Genomic DNA, 22447 nt, shown 5'->3' with positions numbered 1-22447 from the left:
AATTAAAGTTTAATGATTTTAAAAAGTTTATGTGATGTTTTTCTACTATGGCTTTGCAACCTAATAATGATATTCGCAAAATTACCTATTTTGTAGTTTACAATTAATGGTTGAAATGTTTGGATACTCAACTTATTGAACCAACCAATCAATATTCAATAAAAAATATCAAAAGTTAAAGATAACCGAACGGACAAGAAAACGTTATTAGGAAAACTTTGGAGACTAGTGTAATAAACAGCCCAATGTCCCCTCCTTCCCTGGAAGAAACACGAAAAATTTATTTGGGGTGTGGCAGAAAAGAAAGGGGGCCAATGCATCACTTACTCAGCATTGAACACAACCAACACAGTGATACAGGGATAGTACAATGACCAATAAAATGATGTACTTCCCCAAAGATGATACAAAAAACTACTCATCTGTTAGATTAAAATTATATGTAGAAACGTTTGTACACCCAACTGAATAAATTAACAAATTAAATAGTCCCCAAAGTTGCTGAGCCAACGAAAAAGAAAATATAATTTTACATTTTAATATCAGCGGAAACTGTCTGTCTAACAATTGCAATTCTGACCTTTATAAAGGGTGAATATTATTTGGAAAGTATGGGTAGCTGATTAATTTATCTGTCATTATCATCTCCCCCCCTGATAAAATCTGACAAATATATCAAGGATATAAGAAGCATAGCATATGTTACCAGTGGACTATCCCTTACCAACCCTTCTATTGTTTAAACCTTGAAAATTAAAAATAGTTATTTGTCGCATCGTAGTACGTACAGCTTTCCGCGGATAAAAAAATGTATTATTATAAGATAAAATCTAGTTTTGTTAGCCCCGAGATGCATAAGGCTAACAAAACTGGTTTTAATATTAAGATTGCATATTTTTATATTCGTAGAAAGCTGGATATAATACTTTACGATACATGATTTTTCAGTGTTGCTGAGAATCGGTTTAACCGGATATTAATTGTTAAAAGCGAAGCTTTTCTATTATTAGGGTCGGTCCGTCCATCCGTCACACTTAGCTTTTTTCGTTAATTTAAACAGGTTAGAATTGTCCTATCGATTCCGAACTTTGCATGATAATTCCTGTAGTAGTTAGGTACAATTCAGAAAGCGTAGCAACTCTATAATCAATAACATAATGTCCGTACGTCCATTTTATACATGTCGATTTTTAACTTTTTTGACAACAAAGTTTTGTATGCTAAGATTATCCGATTTTTTGGATATTTTGAAAACTGATTCCTATTACAACAAGGTAAAATGTTATAAGCAGAGCATCTCTATAAACAAGTCCCAAAAATGTAAGTATGTCATTAAACAGTATCATTTATTTATGCAGTTTTGCAACAAATTTACTTACAATATTGTTTGTACTGATGCATTAATATTCTACTAATTCAGTTCTAACAATATACATGTGTTAATGTTCGTTTGTCCTTCCATTTCAGAGCTTCGCTTTCATTGATGTTGTCATCCTTGTTTTCTAAGCTATACTGGAGAAATGTTTCTTAACATAGTGGCGTAAGATGCATATCTATCTTGAAGTAAAGAAATATATCTTTGAAATCAGCCGAGAAATAAAAAAAATATAAAATCTATTTCTCAATTACAACCAAATCACCGTACAAAAAGAATAAAGGTCCAATTGGCGTAGGGACCTAAACAATTAATATTTCTTTAACAGAAAAGAAAACAAGGATGACAACATCCATAAAATCAAAGATTTAAAATTAGAAATTAGAGGAAGAGTAAACGAACAATAATAGGCAGAACAATAATTTCTAAGACTAAACAAAATTGTACAATAACAATTGGACAATGATAACTTGTGTAAATTTACAAAAGAGCTAACCTTTACAGATCAACGGATGTTCGGGCTGACCTTAATTATAGAAAAGCTTCGTCTTTGAAAGGCTATTTTTATTTCAAACAAGAGAATTATAGACGGACCTACAGTCAATTAAAGTGGATTATAGTAAAAACAAGGATGACAACATCCATAAAAGTGAAGCTCTGAAACGGTATGACAGACGAACATGAACTCTTGTGAATGTTAAAATATTAATACATATGTTTCGACAAAATTATACGTAAATTTGTTGCAAAACTTCTTAAATACCGAATTCTTAGGACTTGATTTTAGAGATGCTTCGCTTATAATATTGTATCTTAATGTAATAGGATTCAGTTCTCCAAAAATCAGACCAATCGGATGATTATATCCCATAAAAAATTGTTGTTAATAAAGTTAAAAATGTTTAAAATGGACGTACGGACATTATAGTAACTACTACAGGAATCATCATGCAAAGCTATCCATTACGGAAGGACGTTCGGACGGACGTACGGACGGACCGAACCTAATTATAGAAAACCTTCGCTTTAAAAAAAAGTCAGCTATGAAATTCATATTTGTCTTAAACATACATGGAACAATAATTATTTAGTTTTATTTTACTTTAGAAATTTTTTCTCATATTTCTCATATTTTTAGGGAGGTTATTGTGTGAACAAATGCAAAATAAGTGAATTTGCCAAAGATATCTAGTAGATAGATATATATATATAGAATTATATGTCAGGTAAAAATATTGTTTTATAACATTACTTTTTTAGAATCGATGCATCCAAAAAAAATAGGTTTTTATTTTTAGGAAAAATGAAATATTATTGAATTTCTATTTATTATAATAAATATGGGATATGATTTTTTCTTTATGCAGATTTTGTACTTTAAGATCCTTTAAAGTATAAAACATTCATTTTAATTACTTTGACCTTTTGGCGCATTACATCATCATTATATAAAAGTATCTGTGCGTGTTTGTTTCGAAGGATTTCGTTAACCTCGGGACCGCTATGGTTCCCCTTTAAAATTCAAAGTCTTAAAAACGGAATGGTTTATAACTATTTTTATGGAGTGTACCTGCACCCTCTAGGGATTAATCGCTCATGGAATCGAGTAACAATGTCGACAAGTAGACATAACCAATAAGATAGTCTACAAAAGACTATAGCTCACAATACATGTTGACAAAAAAAATAACCAATGTCAACAAAAGACCTCAAGGTTTAACAGGAAAGTTCTCGATATTTTTATGTGTAGCAATATCTGATAAAGTCATCCCACACCTGTCACCCTAAAACTTTTAGTTTTACCATTTCATAAAACAATTAGGGAAGAAGTAAATTTAAAAGGAGGATAGTTATTTATCGCATCATATTATAGACAGTTTCCGTAGAAAATAAAGTATGAACAAGGGTGACAACGTCCATAACTACTTAACCTCCCAAAAATAATGGATGGACAAACGTACAATGTAAGAAATAAAGCAGATGTTCAGTAAAAATCAAGAAACTTTGAAATATTTCTTTAGCATGACCGATTAACTGACGGACTAAAAAAGTTGTATACTTCATCCTCTATGGCAATTGAATTGGGTTTGAAACAATCTATGAGAAAATCAGGTCTACATCCATAGTTTTTAAATCTAACTCTAAAAGAAAAAGGGTTCTATGTAAATTATCTTCCAATATTTTCCTTTATCTTGCCCTTAAAGGTCGCACAAAACTTTTCTGGGTTGGTAGGTTTGTCTTGCATAACTCTAGAATAAAATGATCAAACGTAAAATTACTTAAATGCAGGATACTTGATTATGCAGTGGCGAGAATGGCAATTCACAAGGGGTATTGGAAACCTTTATGGGATGTGAAAGGGAGAAGGCAGACATTTCCAATTTACATTTAATGAGGATTGTTGCCTCACCTCCCCCACCCACATCACGGATGTTCTTGATATGATGAACTTTGATTAGGTTACATAAATTTTTACACCTTGTTTGAAAATGGTAGGATCATTTTAACATGCACAAACTAAAGAAATAGTTTTTAATAGAAATTATTTAATCTGCAAAGTGTATATTAGTAAAATTGTGTTTCTGTCCCAGGGATCTAAAGGGATAAGACAATGGCCGAAAAATTTATGTACGTCCTCAATTTACAGAAATATGTAAATTACTAAATTTCTGTAGATTAAATTTAGTGGTTGAAACGTTTGGAAACTCAACTAAATGAACCAACCCATCATATTCAAAGTCCCCAAGTTTGTTAAGCAAACGAAAAAGAAAGCCCAATTAATCTTTGGGAACTAGTGTAATAAACAGCCCAATGTCTCCTCCATCCTTGTTTTTGTCCAAATTGTTAATCTTTTCATCTAAAGATAAACAAATAATACTCGCCAAGAGAGACAAGGATATGTAAATGAAAGATAAATTTATCTTGCTCCGAACATTTATAAACTTTATAATTAATTTTAATTGTTTAAATAAAGGATAACATATCTTAAAAATAACCAAATATAATACAAATAACATTTCATATTATATTTGAAAGCAGAACAAAGTATGTTTTTAATTCATTTATCATTGACCTATCCTTCCTTATGCAATATGATGGGGGAAAGATTAATTTATAATCCATTACCTATGTATGAACTAAATAGCATTTATTATGTGACTTCTACGCAGTTTATGCTTACCTAACATTCTAAGCTGCAAATTAGAAATTTTTACTACTTTTAAATTGAAGTGTACACATTTTTTCAACCGATAAATATTGTCAGGGTAATTTTGTTTATCATCGTTGTTGATATATCATTTAATCGTCCATTGTCTTATCCACTTGAACTAATACTTTATATCTGCCATTATTGTATCCCTATATCCCTTTTTGAGAAAGTATTAAATCTGTGACTTGTATAAGGTGATGGTATAGTTTTAGCTTAGCTAATATTTTATTGGTTTTCAATTAAATATCGACACAAAATACAGGAGAGATTTTACAACACTAACATAAATAAACACATACATATCCTGTTATATAAAGTATTAAACTTTTTTGTCTGTAACGAAGAATCTTCTTGACTGCTGTACCGATATGGATCTCCTTTACAATAAAGCTTCTTTTTACAACACTAACTAAAGTTTTTTACTTTTTAATTAAGTTGTAGTCTTGAAGGGTTAATGCCTCCTGTAGGGGTAAGGCATTAATAAAAGTTTGTCTTCCATTAATTTCAATTTAATTCCATTAAAAAGGGAAGAGTTTCTGTGCTCGCAAAATATTTTGAGAGAAAGCACCGGCTTTTTATCATACCAATTTAGGGATTTCATATAAAAAAATTAGCCATACTAAAATGTAAGTATTAGTAAAAAACTCCAATATTAAAATAATATATTAGTAAATATTTTCCCTCTTGATTAGCTCTTAGAAAAAGTTAATCTAATTATCGGGGAGGCTTTAGTTTAGGAAAAATAAGATAAATAAACCTTTCATTCACTTTTCTTAGCCTAAAATTCCCTGTTATTTGGTCGTGCAGTTATTATATCAACACACTACGCACATAGAGGCCTCTAGGGGCACTTGAGGGGGAGAAAATTTGACCCCCGTCCACTTTCAAATCTAATTTAAAGAAAAAGTTTATTTTTGGGGGCCTTTTTTCCGAAAATTCTTATAAACATTGCTATAACCTATGTGAAGCTGAAAAGGGAGAATCAAATCGGTTCAGCGGTTAGAAAGATCTGGAACATACAGACACACAGACAGACACAGATCATGTTACTTTTATATAAATAGGATTAGTATTTATTTATTATGACAAGTTTAAAATTACATTCTAGGTTTTTATTGATTTCTAGTAGTATTGTCTTGTGCTCATAAAATACTTAGCTTGATAAAATTATGTCGTTAAAATGTCAATGGAATTATTCAAAGTTTAACAGTGGAGCTTGGAAAGAATTTACTTTCTACTATTCAGTTGGGCCAATGAAAACATTAAAAAAAAGCTTTTGTACTTATATCTTCATTTAAGAACACAGTATTAGTGTCTGACTGATTATGACGTAACAAAAAAAATTAGCCAATGAGAGGCCGTTATTGACCAATGGTAAAATTTATAGTGGCCTCTCATTGGCTAATTTTTTTTGTTGCGTCATAATCAGTCAGACACTATTACTGTGTTCTCATTTAATGACATGTAAGAACAATACTATCCTTATTTTACGCTGAATGAATATTCCTAAAGCAATTAGGCATAATTCATTTGATTAACAGCTAGATAAGTTATTATCCTGCATATTTAAACCAGCTTGACATCAAACTTATTATTGGTCATAAGAGATAAGACAATGAATGAAATTCTTACGAAAATAAACATAATTATCCCATATTTGTAGATTCAAATTAATAGTTGAACAATTTGGACACCTAAAGTTTGCAACCAATCAAAACTCAATTTCTACAGTTTTTAAGCCAATGAGTAGAATGACGTTTTTTATAAAACTTTGGATACCAGTGTAATTAACAGTTCAATGTCTGCTCCCTTAATCAAATTATTCGTCAGATGATCTTAAAGTTTATGCTCTTATGAATGTTGTCATCCTTGTTTAAGTAATCAATAATATTCCTATCCTCCCTACTGTTAAATACAGATATAGAATATATAAATAAATATTCGCATTAGCAAAAACATCTACGGATAATTTAGTAACTTTTCTGGAAATGTTTTGCATGCAACGTTGTATTTTTACTAATTAATGTTAGTTTGATTTTAGCAAAGCATTCGACATACATATATTTAAACATGGATAACAACATCCATACAAGCGAAGCTCTGAAATGGCAGTACAAATGAACATTAACACTTGTAGAATGCACATTAATCAATAATATGCATAAGTTTAAACAAAATTGCAAGTAAGTTTGTTACATAACTTTTTTATTATAGGATACCTTTAAAGGACATACTTTCATTTTTAGGACTTCATTATAGAGTTGCTTCGTTTATAACATTGTAACTTGTGGTAATAGGAATCAGTATTTTAGAAATCAGACGAATAGGATAATTATAACATACACAATTTAATGCAAAGTTTAAAATCGATAGTAAAATTATAATCTGTTTAAATTAGCGAAAAGGGGTGACAGACCGACCCTAATTAGGGAAAAGCTTCGATTTAAAAAATCCACTAATTAAGATAAAACATAAGTTTCCTTTCCCGAGGTTGCGTATAAAAGTTAATTAAGTGTTGAAATTCAATACCAATTAGCACTGAATATGTGAATATGTAATTATTTATGTTAAATCTGCCGTTAAATTCAAATACCGGATTATTGCAGGGTGGGAGGGGACATTGGGCTTTTAATTACACTAGTCCCCAAAGTTTTCTTTTTCGTTGGGTTAAAAACTTTGGAGACTTTTGTTTAATTTTGATTGGTTGGTTTATTAAGTTAAATGTCTTAACGTTTCAACCACTAATTGTAATGTACAGAAGTGCTTATTTTGTGTTTCATCATAGGGGATTTTTTTTATTGATTTATCGGCAATTGTCTTATCCCTTTCGATCCCCGAGATTATTGTGTGATAATGAATGAAAAGAATTTTTAGTGTTTTGTTTATTTTACATATTTTTAATTGCGAAGCTTTTCTATACTTAGGGTCCGTCCGTACATCTGTAACGAATAACTTTTATCATTATTTCGGGCATGTCAGAATTGTCCTATCGATTTCAGACTTTGCATGATGAATCCTGTAACAGGTAAGTAAGATTTAGTATGATTTTAGAGCTTTGCGTTTTTTAATGTTATTATCCTTGCTATTTGAAATTCAATTAATTAATAACATTTTAAGAGAAAAAAATACTCTTGTATCAAGTCTAATTGATGTAAATGAAACGGTATGTCTGTCTGTCTGTCTGTTTATATTTCCGCTTAGATCTCGTAAACGACTGAACAATTATTTATAAAATGTTTATCTTGGTCAAGAGCAGTTTGAAGATACTTGGAAGAGGGGGGGGGGGGGTATAAAAGATCACCACCATAAAAAAAATCTTTCTCTTTAAAAGATTATATATAAATATGTTATAATATAATAGAAAATAATTTTCGGTATGGCTACGAAAGCGATTAATATCCGCTGGATTAGAACCGGTTCTCAGCAATAAAATCATGTATAGCATCGTGTTAAAGACAATTTTCCATGAGTATTAAAACAAAACTTGGTTTAATCTTATAATTTTTCAATTTCTATTCTGAAATCTTATTATTATTACAAGTCTACAATATTTGTTGTCGTATATGTATGTATTGACTATTGAACGGAAAAGGTAATCATAATTAACAAAGAAATCAATTATATCAACTTATTGCTTTGGCGAACGTTCTATCATTTTATTTTGTGTTAGCATTTTTTACTTACATTTGTATGTATAGTTGTTGAAAAAAAACAAGGATGACAACATTAATAAAAGCGAAGCTCTGAAATGGAAGGACAAACAGACATTAACAGAACTATTAATACATCAGTACATAGAATATTAATACATCAGTACAAACAATATTGTTAGTAAATTTGTTGCAAAACTGCATAAATAGATGATACTTTTTAAGGACATACTTACATTTTTTGGACTTGTTTATAAATATGCTTCGCTTATAACATTGTACTTTGTTGTAATAGGAATCAGTTTTCAAAAAATCTGAAAAATCGGATAATTTTAACAAAATTGTTGTCAAAAAAGTTAAAAATCGACATGTTTAAAATGGACGTACGGACATTCTGGTATTGATTATAGAGTTGCTACGCTTTCTGAATTGTAACTAACTACTACAGGAATAATCATGCAAAGTTTTGAATCGACAGGACAATTCTAACCTGTTTAAATTAACGAAAAAAGCTAACTGTGACGTACGGACGGACGGACCGACCTTAATTATAGAAAAGCTTCGCTTTTAAAAATATTATAAAAATAAGTAAATATAGAGAGGGAGATAAGAGGAGAAGTGGGAAAGAAACCCCCTAAAAAAGAGATGGATAATCACTCTTTTTTATGACGTCGCATGTCTTTTATTAAGCGACTTTCTCCGTTTACTAAAAATAACTATGTTTCTAAGAATGGATTTAGGATATACGTGGATATATTGGCAGTGGAAAATTTTTCGTTAATTTAGCTAATTAATACCTCATTTCTTGGTTAGTTCGTTTATCCTGAGGCAGGGTTGGGTATGAGAAAACGGGGTGGATATTCATTATTTTCGCCAGCTACGAGCATCATTTATCAAAGTACATGAAAATCGTGTGCAACATCCAAGTAATAATTTATTGATTAATAAGAAAAATATAAAGTCAATGCCTAATATTTTGAGTATATATATTTCTGAAATATTAAATTATCTTTGTTTAATATGTGCATTAAAAAGAAAATACATTTTTATGTTAAAAAAACAGGACATTGTAATACAGTACAACAGCTAGAAGAAACATTTATTGTATTTTTTTCTACTCTTGTGAAGAAATGTTATTATGATTGAAAAATCTGTGAGATGGTCTACAACATTGAAAGAGAAAGACACATGGTAAAATGGTTCCCAGGGCTATAAGGATAATAAACTTTTCTTTTTTTTCAGTATGGCTTCGAAATCGATGAATATCTGCTGGATTAGAAATTCTTTTCAGCCATACTCAAAAAATCATGTATAGAAATGTATCACAAACAATTTTCCACAAATATTAAAATCAAATGTCAATGGATTTACTATTACTTACACTAGATTTTCATGTATGATAATAATGTGAAACCTGTAGCTGGTCTAAATAACGATACATCCTCTTTACCCCATCCCCTTTCCTTCTACTAGATGACAGAACTGGCCAATAAGTGATGCCCATGATAGCAACCCAAATGGACGACAATTTCCCCCCTATTATAATATGATATATCCATTTACATATCATTTAATTGCTGAGATTAGAATGACCTGTCCCTCTGGGTGCCCGAGGCTAGTCTCTGCAAAATACTTGGCTGTGTGCTGTCAGGTAGGGAGGGGACATTCGGAATTTTATTACGCTAGTCCCCAAAGGTTTATAATATTGTTTTCTTATTCGTTGACCTAACAACTGAGGGGAATTTTTATTGAATTTTGATTGGTTGTTGAGTGCTCATTTATTTTAATCTACTTTAGGGATAATTTTGTGTATCATCATTGGGGATATACATCAATATATCGACAATTGTCTTATCCCTTTAGATCCCTGGTGTGCTGTGATATACCTGTTAATCTTTTGTGCTATCATTATATCGACATATGACTAGAGTTGTGTAATCATTAATAGGATGCATGTGATTAACAAGTCAATTGTCTTGGCTTTGTGTTTGTAATAATCTCGATGTTATTATCGAACATAAGTCCATAGATGGATTCACAATTATCTTACACCAGATTATCATGTACTCTAATAAAGTGAAACTTGTAGCTGGCTGAAAAAAAACTCAATCAAACCACCGTTACTCCATCTCATCCCCTCATACTAAATGAATAAACTTATCACCAATTAGCAAAATAAATTGACGGCAAATTTTCCCCTGGAAATATATCATATATGTCAATCCAATTGTTCCAAGTTGAACAGGGCTTGCTATCATGGATCTAAAGGGATAAGACAATAGCATATAAATAATTGTACAACCTGAATTATGATACACCATATAAACCCTTATGTAGATTACAATTAGTGGTTGTAACATTTAAACACTCAACTAAATGAACCACCCAACCAACCAACTAATAAGAAAATGTTATTATAAAACTTTAGGAACTAGTATAATAAACAGCCCAATGTCCCCTCCTTCCCTGGCTTGCGCTGTGGTGTGGTGTTCAAGCTATTTATTAGAAAATGTTTTTGAGTAGAAAGAATGGATGTTATGAAGATAGAAAAGGATGTATGTAGGCTTGTATCGGTTTCTCATTCTTAGAAAAAAAAGGTTTGATCATGGAAAGAAAATAATTAATCGGGTTTCGTAGTATTTTCACAGTAGGCTTTTTATTTTATTTTAGGTTAGGTAATTGTTAATGATTGCCACGAGGGGTTAGAGCCCCCCATGGGGGCTGGAAATAGGAGAAAAGCTACTGTGAAATAAGAGGAAACCCGCTATTTCGTTGCATTTCATGATCCAAAGGATTTTTATTAAAATGATGTGCAAAAAAGTTCAATAATGTTGGTTTTATGGAACCTAGTAATAGTGTCTAACTTTTTATCTTTGTGACGTAACAAAAATCCATCTCTTTTTAGGGGTCTCCTTTCCCACCTCCCCTCTCATCCATCGATTTTTGTTACGTCACAAAGATAAAAAGTTAGACACTATTACTAGGTTCGTTTTATGTGTTAGTTTGAAAGTAAGTGTTCCAGTCTGCTTTGTGTTAAAGACAGTCCCTTTAAAAGAGTAGCTATGCTACAAAAAAAGATACAATTTACTACTTTTACTGAATGTTTTTTACTATAAATCAAATTTAGTTAGTTAAAACTTCTTTTTTCTGTAAAGTAAATAATTTGTAAATCTAAAAGTATTTTTGGGAGAATGCAACGTGATATTGATGACACACCATTTCTCTTAACTTGTCCACCGCTCAAAAATGAGACATATTATGTAAATCTTTATATTTTTTCATAATGTTAGAAATTTGAGGAAAAATCTCTTTTCTTCGTGTGCAAAAAAGGTTATCAAAATAAAAAATAATGTTTAATATGTTTTTTAATTTATATAAAAAAGTGAAAAAGGAAATTTCCCTGCAAAATAACCAATACCCCTTAAAATTGGAAAGCATTGACTCGCAAAGGTTTTTATTTTGACTATATGGTATTCTGTTTTCTCGTATGACATTTGTGGTAAAAGGTAAAAATTTAAATAAACTACAGTTTCCTAATAATATCAAAATGTCTTACAATTTGCAATAAGAAAATGGATGAAAAATCTGGTTGATTTTAAATTTTTAACTTTAATGACTTTAATTTTTATATCCGTGACCAATTCATTTTTTTGATAATTCAAAAACATGCATAAGGAGGGGGGAGGGTTCTACTGTGTTCTCCACCAACATTTGAAGGGATAACACTTTGTATAGAATATTTGATGTGTAAAATAATGACGTAGTAGCGAAAAGGTTTTCTGCATTTTCGATATAAGACCTTTTATACACTCATAAATATTTAAGCTTGGTATAGCTTATTAACCGATTTTTTTTATATTAAAACAGTTCACAGTTAAGCTTCTTATTTATCTTAGCTTTATTAGCAGAAAATATAAAAAAGGGGTAAGGGGTGTTTTCTTTATATATGGTAGGTTTTTCTGGGGATGTAATGGTGGTACTTCCCCCCACAATAGTAATAAACCTTTTCTGGATCTATACGAAGTTTTAATGTAAAGAATATCGGTTCGGAGGTTTGAGAGATACTTCTCTACATACACTAAGACAAATGTCTAGTTACTTTCAAAAAAAGATGATATACTGTAATTTTTTTATGTTCAATTTTTCAAAACTTGGTTGTATTTAGTCTTATGGCATAGCTGCCTAAATATATTCCTTGAACCATTAGGTTTTGTTACTAAGATATATGATAAACAATTAAGAAAAAAATGGTTATCCATTTAATCTTTTTGTATAAAATATACTGTCTGTACTTAAAACGTCATTTTTGTTAATACTTATAAATTTTGTATGTAGAAATTAAATTGTTGCAATGATTCACTTAGAAATAATATTCAACAAAAATAGATAAAGATATGATTATACCTTTGAATATATGAAAGAGATAGCTAGCGGCCAATTTTGGAACTATATATAATACTAACAAAATCTAATCATTGGTATAATTATGTAACAAGTACAAAATTTACTTTTTCTAATACTTTTTTAAACTAAAAAAGGTATGGTGGTCCTCTCCCATCCCCCCTACATTAGCGTCCCTAGAGGCGTAACCTCTTGTAAAAAAAGCATGACTTACATGATGTTCTGAATTCCTTGTCTGAGGTCCTGATCTAGTTCTTCATCACTTGACGTTGAAGTTCCCAGGTTCAAAGAACTGAAATAGAAAAAAAAACTGTTAAATATGACAAAACAAGGATGACCACATCCATTAAAGCGAATGTCTGAAGCGGTAGGACAAACGAACATTAACACTTGAAGAGTGTCAAAACTGAATAAGCAAAATATAATACAGAAGTATAAACAAATTTATAAGCATATTTGTTCAAAACTGCTTGATTACAGAATACTGTGTACATTTTGAGGACTTGATAATAGAGATGCTTCGCTTATCACATTACGAACCGTTGCCCCTCAAAATCAGGAAAAAATAAGCTGAAAATATTAAATATTTTTTTCTCTCGAACTAATGTAATAGTTGGTTACAGCTGACTAATTGTTATTGATTTACAGACTTAAAAATAATTTTGATCAAACATTTTCTATGAAAAATACAAAAACCTATAAAAATGGATACATTTTTACGTGGATATTATATCAGATTTTAATGTTCTCTAATAAAGTGAAACTCTCAGCGGGCTAAAATTACTATACCCCCATTCCCTCGATGAATAATCTGACCATGTTATCAACCTAAATTGACGACAATTATTCCCCTGTTATAATATCCACTTATATTCTATATCTATTCCTATAATCTAAGAAAAAATGACGGAATCCGTTTATTAATAAACAAGGATGACAACATCCATAAAAGCGAAGCTCTTAATCGGTAGGACAAACGAAAATTAATACTTATAGAGTGTCAAAACTGAATAATCAGAATATAAAAGTATAAAAATTTTACTTAAATTTGTTGAAAAACTGCTTAAATGCAGGATAATGTTTTTATGACTTAATTAAAGTGATGCTTCGCTGATAATATAGTACTTGTTGTCCTAAGAATCAGTATTAAACAAATTAGATCAATCAAATAAGTATATCACATAAAAATTTGATGTTAAAAAGGTTAAAAATCAACATGTTTAAAATGAAAGTACGAACATTCCGGTAACGGTTATAGAGTTGCTATGCTTTTAAAATCGTACCTAACTACTACAGCAATCTCCATGCAAAATTTGAAATCGATAGGACAATTCTAACATGCCTAAATTAACGAAAAGAGCTAACCGTTAGGGACTGACGGGTGTACGGACCGATTTTAATTACAGAAAAGCTTCGCTTTTAAAAATGAAGGTTATTAATAAATGTATAACCATGGCTACTAAGCTTATTATTATATTAATCCTTATTATATTTTTTGCTAATTCTATATAGACAGATATATAATAAGTACATTCTTATAATTAAGAATAGTTATTTCTCGCATCGTATTATAAACGGCTTTCCGCGGATATAGAATGTACAATTATAAGGTTAAAAACCAGTTTTTTTAGCCCCGAGGTGCCGAAGGCACGGGCTAAAAAAACTGGTTTTAATCTTATGATTGTGTATTTTTATATTTGTAGAAAGCTGGATATAATACAATGCTAGACATAGTTTTTTCGTATGGATGAGAACCGGTTCCTATCCACCGGATTGGAATGAATACGAGAAAATATTATCAAATACAAGTTTTACATTGTTTATATATCAGGGTTAATACTTAATGAAATATATGTATTTCAAATGTAAATTTTCTTTTGAATGTACATAAGTTTGAAAAGCATTTTAGTAAATAAACCTTTTTAGAAATATTTGTGAAAGTCGAAAAAAACCTAGCTTTAATTAACTAAATATATAGATTTTCTGTTAAACATGTTTTACAACAACTATAACAGCGAAGCTCTGAAAAGGTAGGACAAACGAAAAATAACACTTGCAGAGTGTAAGAACTGAATTAGCAGAATATAACCTAGTAATAAAATAGTAATGAAATTGGTAATTTTGTTGAAAAACTGCTAAAATAAAGGAAATATTTTTAAGGACAAACTCACATTTTAGAACGCTTTTTAAATTGTACAAAACTTTTATATAAATTTACAATGCCTAGTTGATAGGACAATTCTAACATTAGTTAATTATAAGAGCTATTTGTTACGAATGGACGGACTGACCATAATTAAAGATTAGCTTCGCTTTAGAAAAATGATCATGTTGCTAATATCTATAATACAAAGTAGAACGATGTCTGTATGTTTGTTTGAAGCGAAGGATCTCGCCAACCGCTAAACCGATCAGGTTCTCCTTTACAGGGTAGCTTCTCCCGGGAAGGTTCATAACTATTTTCTTAGATGGTGGGACACCCCCAACCCCCCCCAAATTTTTTTTTTCTTTTTAAAACTAAAATTAAAATAGTGGGGTCCCGGGAAGGTTTATAACTATTTTCTTGGATGGTGGGACACCCCCAACCCCCCTAAAAAATGAAAAATACCCCCCCCCCAAAAAAAAAATATTTTTTTAAAAAAATTTTTCTTTTAAATAAATATAAAATACGAAAAATTGGTTTGATTAAACCTCTTTGGGCAAAACCCCTAGAGGCTTGGGGTGAAGCCGCTAGTAATCTAAATTGTGATAAAATGATGAATGAACAATTTTAATAAAATAAAAATCTTTATAATAGCACAACATGAATTTCTTTTAAATTTGTTATAATTAAAATTATATAAATCTTTAATTACTAAAATTCTATATAAAAGTACGTTCAAAGAATTTTATGGTCAAAATGTTTATTTTTTGTGTGTGTCTTTAATGCATACCAGTGGCTTCGCCCTTCAAAAAGATTCCGACAGAAAGTCGGACGGACAGGCATCGTTATACTTTGTATTACGGATAGAGAGAGGTGATAAGCTTAACAAACTAATTAGAATCTTCAAATATTCCTCAATTATTGTAGACATAGTCATACACCATTGTAATTCAGGTACAAAAGTACAGTAATGTTTTAAAGACTTCAACATTGGGCAAAAACAGGACTAATATACTGTTTCACGAGTCACCTAAGGCCAGAAAGATGTAATATTATACAAATAGGCAACATTTAATCTATAACTTACAGAAAAACTTATTTCTTAAATGTTCAAAACCCTTCTAGTGTTCTGAAAAATAAAAATAAATGTTTCTAAACATCTAATTAATAAATAATTAAATCAGTTTTTTCCCCTGATTTGGCTCTTCGTTAACTATTTAAAAAGCCTGAATAATATGCATTAATATTGATGTCAATAATTGTTTTAATAGCTTTATATTTTTGCAATGCAATGTTTTTATTTAAGTGTTTTTTGCATACAAGTACGAGAAACCAGGGAGGGAGGGGACATTGGGTAGGTTATTTCACTAGTCCTTAAAGTTGGGGACAATTTGTTTTTCATTAGTTGTTTTATTAAGTTGAGTGTCCACTGATTTCAATATACAAACGAGTTAATTTTGTGTATCATTAGAGATGTACATCAATTAATGTTGATTAATACATGTTTAATAGATTATAAATTTATTTTAATTTTTAAGGAAAAATCATAAAATCATAAACAAATCTCTCTCTCTCTCTCTCTATCTCTCTTGATGTACATCCACAATGATGATACACAAAATTACACCCTTTGTAGATTAAAATCAATGGTTAAAATGTTTGAACACTCAACATAATGAAGCAACCGAGAAAAATTTAGTCCCCAATATTGTTAAGACAACGTTATTATGTAACTTTGGGGACGAGTGTAATGGACATCCCATTGTCCCTCTCTCTCTCTCTCTCTCTCTCTCTCTCTCTCTCTCTCTCTCTCTCTCTCTCTCTCTCTCTCTCTCTCTCTCTCTCTCTCTCTCTCTCTCTCTCTCTCTCTCTCTCTCTCTCTCTCTCTCTCTCTCTCTCTCTCTCTCTCTCTCTCTCTCTCTCTCTCTCTCTCTCTCTGTCTCTCTCTGGTTTATTCCATTATCGAATCTTTACTTTGATCTTGAATTTGTACATTTCAAATATTGGTAATTTTACAATACTACATACAAACAAAATTTTACTAAATATTTTGCTAATAATTTATAAAGTTTTTAAAAATCTCCTTGAACAGCGTGGATACAAGGAAAAAAACTATCCTGTAAAGCACAAACTAATCAAAAAATGAATACCAGTTTTGTTAGCCCGGTCCTTTTGTCCCTCGGGAATAACATATATTAATCTCATATTCTTATTTTAATACCAGTGGAAAGCTGTCTTTAATATGATGCCATAAATAACTAAACGATTTTTCAAAAAAATCCCATAAATTTTAGGTTTTTTTCTCCAAAAATAAAATTGCTGTTTTGATATAAATATATGTGAAATAAAATTCTCGTATCAGCCACAACTCTTACCTTGAAATGCACCAAAACCAAGTATTATATAGGTTAACTCTATTACAATAGGTATATTATTACTTGGATGTTGAATTAGATTTGTAGGTACTCGTGATGCTCGCAGCTGGTTAAAATAATGATATCCCCCATAACAAAAGAATACCTTTTTGAACTTATTATATTTATTATATAATACATATAATGTATAACAATATAATATTATTATTATTCTTTATTGAAGCGAGACAGAAAAAGGAAATAGAAATAATGTCATTGAAAAATAGATTTGGATGTAGAATATACATGGATATTATGACAGCTTGCTAACATGGAACTAGTTTATTGGATAATTCGTTCGTCCAGTAGGAGGAGAGGAGATGGGGTAAAGGTATTTTAAGGGGATAATAGTTATTTTAGCCCGCTGCAAGTTTAACTTTATCAGAGTATGAGAGAACATGAAAATCTGATGTAAGATCCCAGTAATAATATCTTCATTAAAACATAGGATTTTAGTTTATTGTAATCTTGTGCGCGTTTTAGAGATTATTTTATGTTCATAAAAACTCAAGCACAATATTTAGCTTAGAAGTGTGAGAGATCTCTACAGACAAATAATAATTGATACTATTCACAATAGGATATAATTTTTCTAAATGATCACAAACAATGTAAAAAACAATTATTTCAAATCATAGAAAACTATTATTTTCTAAATAAGAGATGGAATCAATAATATAATCTGTTATTGATAATTAATAAATTAATTATGTGTTATGTAATATAACAATATAATAAAGATTTTTGTTAATATTATATATTATCAATATTGATTTTTTAATTCTTCCAAAATTAATAATTAGCTTCTAGGATAGGGTGGGAAGCTAACCTAAAATTAACCCAAACTGTTATAAATCTTCTCTGAAAAGTATAAACAATCAAATCTAGCAATTTCCGAAATCTTTACCTTCAGACAAAAAAAAACTTACTACTTTATATGTTAGATATTTTTATGTTAATAAGTACCAAAACTAATTTTAACAAGGGCATATATGTAATTTTGTGCATCATCATTGGGGAATGTACATTATCTTATTGGCCATTGTCTTATCCCTTTAGATCCCTGCATGCATATATGCTTTGATTTAATTCTATTTGTTCCTCTCTATTCCCAGCAACAAAACAATAATTTTAATCTACAGAAGGGGTAATTTTGTGAATCATCATTGGGAATCATTTATTGGCCGTTGTCTTATCCCTTTAGATCCCTGCAGGCATATATGCTTTGATTTAATTCTATTTGTTCCTCTACATATATTCCCAGCAACAAAACAATGAAAAGATATTTCAATTCTATATAATTGGGAGAGTTCATTCAAAACTGCAAATTTGCAGGTATCTAAAAAAATAAGACAATGGACGATAAATTGATGTACAGTCCCAAAGATGATACCCCAAATTACCCGTTCTATAAATTACAATTAGTGGTTGAAACGTCTTCAGCTAAATGAACTAACCAATAAAAATTCAATAAAAGTCACCAAGCTTGTTAAGCCCACGAAAAAACGTTATCATTAAACTTTTGGGGCTAGTGTAATAAACAGACTAATGTCCCCTCCATCTTTGGTTGGTACTAATATTTCATAAGATTTGCTTTATTTTGGGGCATAATTAATGGCTGTTTTATGAGAATTACAATTCTCTAATTGGTCATAATTGAGTTGGTATTGTTCGTTTTGTATAAAATCCAATAATTTGCTTTCAATTAAAATGGACCATCAAAACAATGGATAATAATATAATCATGTCATTACTGATGCCAGGGAAGGAGAGGACAATTGCCGACAAATTTACTTTCATTATAAATGAAAAGTATTTGCAAAGACAAATTTTTAATTTTCCAAAATGACAACAGTTTATTAATATTGATTGGGGGGAAGATTTTTTCTTCCATTGTACTATCCCTACAAAACTGCACACTTTAATTAATTCCTTTTCATAGAATTTAAGGGAATTGAGTTATTATTGACTGTAAATGTACAGTTTTATGAAAATAAAATTTTAGGAGAGGCATAGTTTAAAAGATTATTTTGGGACTAATTTGGTGGAAATTATGAATAAAAATGTTTTTTACTCGTCTGTTTCATGAGATACGCATCTGATATTTCCAATAGGCAGACAAGTATACATTTTTATTGAATAATGGTAGGCCGGTATGTCGTTATTTTTATAGGCACTATAAAAAGCTTCCAAAACCCACTTTACTTAATGACTTTTTCTCCTGCTTGAAGCTCTAACTCTGCGTGGCCAATTGCCTAACTCTACTGGGCAATCACCTAACCTAAATGCTAATGAGAAAATACGACGAAACGCCCCTTAAGAGACGTTGCCACGAAAGGGACAATACCCGTTTTTTTCACTGTGTATAGGTAGGCATGTTAATGTTTGAATTTATACAACTTTAGATTCTACTAGGGTTTCCTTGTGTCCTAACTACACTATGTTAGTTAGTCTTTCCCTTTTTTTTTGTTAATGAAGCTATAAAAAAGCTTCGCTACTTATGGATGTTGTCATAATTAACATAAAAAGACTGTAGAAAAGTTGCCCAAAAAGTGCAATCCATGAAACAACACAATTAGTTGTTGAGTACAAACATTTTTTAAACCAAACAAGGACGTTTTTGTTATTGTTCTCATAAACAGTGAATTATTTCTTAGAAGCCTCTTGGGGCGTAGCCACTATAATATGTATAAATCTTGCGAAATAAAAGGTATAGTGGCAGGCTCTGGGTTTTTGCTTGAGGGGGTTAAAAAGGTGATTAAAAAAAGGATAATTGACGTATTTTTATGAAGTCACATATGTTTCTTTCCGCTGTCCCCCATGCTCGAGTTGTATATTCCAATATTGTTTTAAAAAGATCGATCAGACGTACAAACATATCCTAATTGTAGAGCAGCTAAACTACGAAAAGGCCTAAGTTAACCCAACCCACCTCCCTCCCATCTTAGCTACTCCTTTTTAAAAGCGAGGATTAATTATGATAAGGTTTGGTTCGTACGTCCGTCCGTGACGGATAGCTTTTTTCGTTAATTTAGGCACGTTAGAATTTTGCTATCGGTATCAAATTTTGCATGGTGATCACTGTAGTAGTTAGGTACAATTTAGAAAGCGTAGCAACTTTATAATCGTTACCATAATGTTCGTATGTCCATTTTTAACATGTTGATTTTTTCACTTTTTTAACAACAAATTTTCTATTATCCGATTGATCTGATTTTTAATATACTGATTCATGGGACAACAAAGTACAATATTATAAGCGAAGTAACTCTATAATCAAGTCCTAAAAATGTTCTTAAACATTATCCGGCATCAAGCATTTTTTCATCAAATTTACTTACAATTTTGCTTTGCCTCTTATACATTTATATTCTGATTAAGTTCTGACACTATACCCTAAGTGTTAATGCCCTTTTGTCCTACCGTTTTAGAGCTTCGTTTTTATGGATGTTGTCATCCTTTTTTTTTGCTTAACTCAATGTTTAAGTGAAGCTGAGCTAATTTTGATGGTTTTTTTCCATTACCAACGCAAAATAAACTTGTCACAAAAATAAAATGCTGGCATTCAATTAAAACAGAAAATCTAAAAATTAGCAAAAATGAAATTTAAACACAAAGTGTCCCAAAAATCAGCCATGTGACGTCATAAAAATGAGGGATTGTCCATCTCTTTTTTAAGGGTTTTCATTCCTACTTCTCCTCTAATCCTCATCTCAATTTTTTATAACGTCACATTGCTGATTTTGATTGCTGACATGAAACACTATATCTAACAATACCCTAAAAATTATTCGTATTTGTAAGAATGCTATCTTGGGAATGTCTTGTCCTTAAACAGCGCAAACTGTTTTCAAAAATATTTTAAGTTTTTTAAACCTATGTTTTAGTTGTTTTGCAATTGTTCCTTCAAATTGCGAACTAAAAAAACTTTTTCTCCTAAAATGAAAAGTAGAAAAAGTACGAGAAAGAGGGAGAGGGAAAGAAATGAAAGTGATTTTTAAATTTAATTTTCTCCTTATTTCCTCAAACTTACTGTACCCATTTGGAAGATATAGTGTATTAGATAGCTGTGACGTGTAGTAATAGCAAGAACAAACAGCTAAATATTCTTATAAAGTGTATTAATTCAAGACAAGATTAACATACAATAATAATATTAATATTAAGACAACTGTTCACTTTTATGTTCGTGTCGTGTTGCAGAGCAATGTCTTGCTCCGAAACGGTTGACACAAGAACTAAAAGCTAATAAACAAAATACATACATTGCTCTCAAGTCAGGAAGAAAGGGACTATACATCACATTTCTCCCTGGCTTTAACAGGAACATGGATTTCAAAACTGTAATATTTCAGATTGAATATAACAATATGTTTATTACATGTTAATTATCATATATATTATAAGTAGCATTGAATGCTTATTAAATAGATAATAATTGATCTGGTATGACACCTGCCATAATTTTTTTTTTTTTTTTTATTTTATTTCCAGATCTTTAAACATTTCATATACATTTTTTTTCTCTTTTTGTTTTGATTCCTTAGAACTCTTTTATGTTTCTTATATGTTCCTTTTTTTTTTATGTGTTTTTTTTTCTCTTTTTTTTTATTTTTTTAAAAAAACATTGATTAACATATAATCATTGAAAAATGCATTGATTAACATATAAAGCATTGATTAACACATAAACATTGGAAATGCATTGATTAACATAGTTATTATAAATGCATGATAAATAAAAACACTGATTAACATATAACCATCAGAATGCATTGATTTAAAAACATGTCATTAGAGATGCATTGTTATAAAAGCATTAATATTAAACCTTTCGAGACTACTACTGCCTCAACAAATACTTAAACATTAATACATAAAAATAAAATAAAATATGAATTAATACACAGTAAAACTATAATTATTCTTGATCATAATATTCATTTTCTTTTGCCAGATTTTTCTTGATAATAGTAGTATCATTCATATCCATCAATCCATCATTATCCATCAATCCATCAACATCTCACAAATGACATAACCATACCAATGCTACAACACCACAGACGATATAACTATACCAGTTGACCTTAGCTTAGTTATAAACTTAGTTATAAACTGGTTTCCACTTAGCAACTGTGATTTTCTCAAACAACACAACAGCCATTCACCTCCACCACAAGAAGCCTCCAATCTCTTCAAAAAATTGGGATCAAATCCTTTCTAGCATCGACTCTAACTACTTCCCAACAT

General features: G+C 30.3%; 1 protein-coding gene across 1 annotated transcript in view; it reads right to left on the bottom strand.

Moving 5' to 3' along the window:
• Positions 1–22447, bottom strand: part of LOC145319778 (uncharacterized) — a 162940-nt gene that overhangs the window by 59049 nt on the left and 81444 nt on the right. The window contains exon 2 of the mRNA XM_080162162.1: positions 12852–12929. Coding sequence (XP_080018288.1) covers positions 12852–12929 — 78 coding nt within the window. The remainder of the gene's footprint in view (positions 1–12851; positions 12930–22447) is intronic.

Source organism: Acartia tonsa, chromosome 1 (genome assembly GCF_053477335.1).
Source record: "Acartia tonsa isolate MP-2025a chromosome 1, ASM5347733v1, whole genome shotgun sequence".
NCBI classification, from domain to species: domain Eukaryota; kingdom Metazoa; phylum Arthropoda; class Copepoda; order Calanoida; family Acartiidae; genus Acartia; species Acartia tonsa.
Note: the sequence above shows the minus strand (reverse complement) of the source record. Positions and strands in the feature narration are given on the sequence as shown.